At 38.4% G+C, this 5,347-nt stretch overlaps 1 protein-coding gene across 1 annotated transcript; it reads left to right on the top strand.

Moving 5' to 3' along the window:
• The first annotated feature begins 2,967 nt into the window (after window positions 1-2,967).
• LOC107043471 lies at window positions 2,968-4,784 on the top strand. The gene is made up of 3 exons (XM_015265001.2): window positions 2,968-3,680; window positions 3,763-3,832; window positions 3,982-4,784. Exons 1-3 carry the CDS (start codon window positions 3,447-3,449, stop codon window positions 4,299-4,301), a joined length of 624 nt encoding a protein of 207 aa, XP_015120487.1. The 5' UTR covers window positions 2,968-3,446; the 3' UTR covers window positions 4,302-4,784.
• Window positions 4,785-5,347: the final 563 nt, after the last annotated feature.

Genomic DNA, 5,347 nt, shown 5'->3' with positions numbered 1-5,347 from the left:
ATGATGATGGATCATCTGAAACGTAATAATTATTATACGAAGACAATTCTCACACCCAGGGGATCATATCCCACGTGAGTTTTCTGTTCGAATGGTCGGTGTTTGTCACTTAGAAGTCAACATTTTGATTAATATTCTACAAAAGTAATTTTCACATCCAGGGTGTCATAGCCCACAAGAATTTTCCAACTGAAAATTGATTCTAAACATCCCCTCAACCCCTCAAAAAAGTTTCAGCAAGTATCAACTATTCGAATTGTGGGTTCTTCTTCTATTTCTTCTCTCCTTCAATATCGAGTGATGAAATTGATCGGAGGCGAGTAGACATCGATTGCCATCCGGAAGCATACTGCTAATAAAATTGATTGAAGCTCATGAAGTAAGAAAAAAGTTGCCTGTGTAATTTTTCAAATAGAATATCATTTCGGGTAGATTCTGGGAGAAATGGGGATTCCCCGGTGTAATGGGTTTGATTGATGGAACCCATGTGTCAATCGTGAAGCCAGCGGGAGTTAGAGAGACTCACTTCTTCAACAGGAAGCATAGTCATTCCTTGAACGTACAAGTTGTGAGTATCACTAGTTGATATACAGGGTGTGCCGCGAACCGATCCTTTTCCTTGAAGGATATTGAAGAGGGTGCTTTTTCAAGCGGAAAGTCCCTCTTCCATGTTTCAATCCGAGTTTTTTTTTGTCTTCGCAGCGTGGGCCTTTCTGGAGTGGGGGGGGGAGGAGGAGAAGGAATGAAGCCGGAAGTAATCAATTGAGGAATCTCTGTTTAATCGATTGGTTTTGGTTTCATTTCTTGACCTTAATACAGCTACAATAGCGATATTCTTCAGGTATGTGATCATGAACTTCGCATCCTCTCCCTCAATGCTTGCTTCGGAGGAAAAGCCCATGATTCAGGAGTTTTTGCATCATCCTGATTATCTGCTCATCTGAGGGAACACTACGATGCTGGACGACGGGACTGCTGGTNGATTATCTGCTCATCTGAGGGAACAGTACGATGCTGGACGACGGGACTGCTGGTTACTGGGTACCACTAGATTGAGATTTGATTCTGGTTCAGTCTACGTTTTTTTCTTTCTTATTTCAAGGTGATTCCGGTTATGCCTTATTGCCGTATTTACTCACTCCAATATTAAATCAGCCAATAGTATCACCAGAATTTAGATATACAAGGTGCCATGCTCGAACAAGGTCGACTGTGGAACGATGTTTCGCAGCATTGAAGGGTGTTTGAAGATGTCTATTGAAAGATCGAGTATTGCACTACACCCCAGAGTTCGCAGGTGTTCAGTCCAAGGCCAAATTAATTACCTCCTCCGTTCTACATTTGTTCTATAATAAATAGTGTCCATCGCGATTCCCCTGTCTCCTCCAGAGTATTTGAGGAAATTCCATGATTTTCAGCCCGGATTTGTAACGCCTGTGCAGTGCTACATAATATGGCTATCAAGTGGAAGATGCCTGTAGCTCAGTTCGTTGATCCACGTGTTCATGATGAGGGTGGCGAGGAAGCGGTTGATGATCGTGAAGAAAACGGGCTATCTGGAGACATTCCAGCTCGTGTTGGGGCACAAGTTCGTGCTGGGATAATTGAAGAATTCTTCCATCGCTAAGCCACGATTCCTCTAAGATCTCAATATACAGTGGAGTAGAATTATCTCTCTCTGTCTCTCCCTCTCTCTATCGCAGCGCACTTCATTTTGTTTATTCATTGATTGTTTTGTTTTCAGCATTATTCCCGAAAATTTTTCAATCTCCATTCACACATTGAGATATCAAACTTCAATCATGGCACGAATGAAGGATATACACAAAAGAGCAGCGTTGGATTATATGAAGGAAAATCCTGCTTTGGAGTTTAGTCTGATAAAAGACTCGGCTTTTAATTCGAAGGCGAAACTGGTGAATTTGTTTCTAAACAGAACATCAAAATTGATTCATTCGGTAGACTCATTACTTCGAGAATTTTTGTCCTAGTATTCCGTTGAAAACTTAGATTCAAATTTGAAATTTCCATCTCGGATTATTAGTTTTGAAGCAAAAGTTAATAAAATTATATTTTTTCTTTAGTTTGCGAAGTTCAATGGGTGAATTCGTTGATGAATTCAATATTTCTGACCCTGACAACACCCTTAAGGCATGCATGGATATTTGGAAAAAATANCTAGTATTCCGTTGAAAACTTAGATTCAAATTTGAAATTTCCATCTCGGATTATTAGTTTTGAAGCAAAAGTTAATAAAATTATATTTTTTCTTTAGTTTGCGAAGTTCAATGGGTGAATTCGTTGATGAATTCAATATTTCTGACCCTGACAACACCCTTAAGGCATGCATGGATATTTGGAAAAAATAAAAAACACTCATTACTCAATTCATCCCATTAGAATTCAACTCACAACATGTCTTTCGTTTCCAGTAGATTCTCTAAGGTATTCTATTGATTTGCTATTCCATTATTTTTTTGAGTTAGTTGTATTGAAAATTATGCAACTTCCTCCTCATTTTGTTTTCACTCGCCCGCAGCCTTTTTCTTTCTAATATTTATGCTGGAAAGAAAAAAACATTGTTTCTCCGAAAATTTTAATAACACAAGGATGGAATCATTTTTTACTAGTACTTATCTCGAGACTATTCAAGAGATAACTCAAGAGGAATCGTCAGAACCCTTTTTTAATATCATCAATTTACAAAATATTCTATTGACAAAATCAATTGAATTCGACTTTGATATACAATTTCATATTGGAGCATCAATTAATCACGAAATATCAATTTGAATTCTTTAGGAAGCTTTAAAAGATGGTTTGGCTGCTGCGATAAACGCAGCAGACGGTGGAGTGATGAGGAAGGATGGAGAGCAAGCCATGAGGGTAAATAATTAAACTTTTTCCAAAGTGTTGATCATAAACTAAATTAATCAAATCCGTTTTTTAACAGTCTGGGAAAGATTGGAAAAGAACTGTTACGACCAAGGCAGCGAAACTCAGACGACACGCTGGGGGTACAGGCGGAGGTGATCCCCTTCTCGAGGAGCTGGATGAGTTGGAGAGGGAATTGCTGGATTTGTTGGGACCTGAATCCTATGGCATGCCCAATATTGAAGAGGGCGGCTTCCCATCATCGAGTCGTTCTTCTTTCGCTCGAGGCTATGAACCTGCTCAAAAGAGGATGCGTATGGAGAACAACCGTACGGTGAAGACGGCCACATGCACATCTGGTGCCTACAATAAAAATCCACTGCACAGCTTTGTTAAATCATCCTTCCGTTCAGCAAATGTATTCAACACAATTAATCCAGCGAGACCTCCACCCAATTATCCCACCAATGACGTCACTCATTGTCCTTTGGACAAATATCAGCGCAGCTCATTCCACACCTATGGTGCGAAAGGTTCCTCCAGTCGTCCTAGTGAAAATTCCTTGAGGCACAATGGAAGGGACACTCACGACAAGAATGGCTCACGTATATCCGATCGATCTTCTAAACTTGGAGAATTCTGATGATGAAGAATATCGACTGTCCAAATCCTCGAATCAGCACAAGCACGATAAGGGATTGAAGCGATTGGGGCTAAACGAGACTCATCATGCAGACTTTAAACGCCAACCATCGTACGTTAACCTGGAACAACTGGATGAAGTGGAGGAGTTTCCTGATATTTCCGTGAGACATTTTTTTCTATTGGAGAAATTTCTCTACATTATCCAAATATGTATATATATATATTCTCACGAATCTTCAACAGAAGTACATTGATTCCTGGGACGTTGATCCTCCAGAACAATGGTCAGATGACAATGCAAGCCATGGTCCAGGTAATTTTTTCTCGAATTTCTTTCACCTGATCCAAGCATGAGAAAATTCACTAGCAATTTTATCCCACCTTTTTAGAGATTTCCTATAAATCTTGATCACTGAATTAATTTGAATTTCATCATTTGATCTTTGGAACATTCAATTCCAGAGAAGACCTCCGATAAGCCTCAACTGAAGACATCTGATAAATTTCAAGATAAGACATCTCATGAGGCCCAAGCGAAGACGTCCGATAAGCATCACGTTACAACCAAAGCTATGAATTCAGCTACAAATATCTCGGATCCAGCCAAAACTGCGGTGGAATTGTTGGGAAGTAAAATGGAACGCAAAAAAGAAGAGTCAGAAGCAGCAAGAAAATACAGGAAGAGGAAATTGGAGCTGAATTTGAAAATTTTTGACTTCGAGCAGGAGAAATTCAAAGCTGAAGGGCAGAGGCACGAGGAACTCCTCTCTGCTCTCAATTAAATGAATGGCACTCTTGTTGATTTGCTAAATCAAATTTCATAAATGGGATTGTGTTCGTTGAGGAGCAAGTACTTCCTGATAGGGCTTCAAGGGGGATGATTTTTTATTTTATTCCTCATTTCAAACGACAATTCGCGAGATCAGAGTGTTTTCTTTTCAGGGGATAAAGTGTCTCCTTGAGGATAAGTTATTTTGAGGGCACATTTTTTTCTAATTTCAAATTTTTTCAAATCAAATGAAATTTCAATAGAAATTTCATTTGATTAGAGGGTTTTTTTTTCAAGAAATAGAGCGGCTTCGTGAGGATGAGATTGAGAGCATTTGATTTATTTCTTGACGTCTTGTCATTTCTGCATATGACTTGTTATGTCATTTATCGATGATGTACTGATTATAATAATGTAATGATCAAAAATGTTACAGATTTGTATTTTTTCCAAAATCATCCTAATAAATCCTAACTTTGAATAGGGACTACTTAAATTGGTTTAACGATTATTAAAATCTTTTAAGTCAATCAGAGAAATCAATGATGAATTCAAATAGACAGGCACTCTGCGAATGGGATGGTCATAAATGGGCGTCAATGAACAATTCCATTAATTTATCAACAGGGAAAATTCACATGAATTGGAGAAATCCTCTAAAAATCACCAAAAAGTCAACTAGAATTTTTCAACTCGCTAGAAAATTCTATTGGGATTCTACGGAAAATTTCTATTCACATTTCGCGCTGATTCTATTAGATATTCAACAGGGAAATTTCAATAAATTTGAATTTCTTCCAGAAAATTAGCGACAGAATGTTACAACATAAAAATTTTATTGGAGAAATTATAACGGAAATTCAAAATATATTAAACTAGCGGGCTTCGTCCCCTGCGTTCTTGGAGATTCAATTGTTTGTACACCTCCATTGCGATCTTCTTATTTCTCATACGTCGGTTGACACCATTCGCGAGTGTTTCGGTTTCACCGTTGACTTTCTCAATATCGAAGTGTAAAAGGGGCAATGGATAATTTTATACCAGTCCTAGACACTGAAG

This window comes from Diachasma alloeum, unplaced genomic scaffold, assembly GCF_001412515.2.
Source record: "Diachasma alloeum isolate Michigan unplaced genomic scaffold, Dall2.0 Dall_scaffold_00583, whole genome shotgun sequence".
In the NCBI taxonomy this organism is placed as follows: Eukaryota; Metazoa; Arthropoda; class Insecta; order Hymenoptera; family Braconidae; genus Diachasma; species Diachasma alloeum.
The sequence above is the reverse complement of the archived record's forward strand: the minus strand, read 5'-3'. Positions and strand labels throughout refer to the sequence as shown.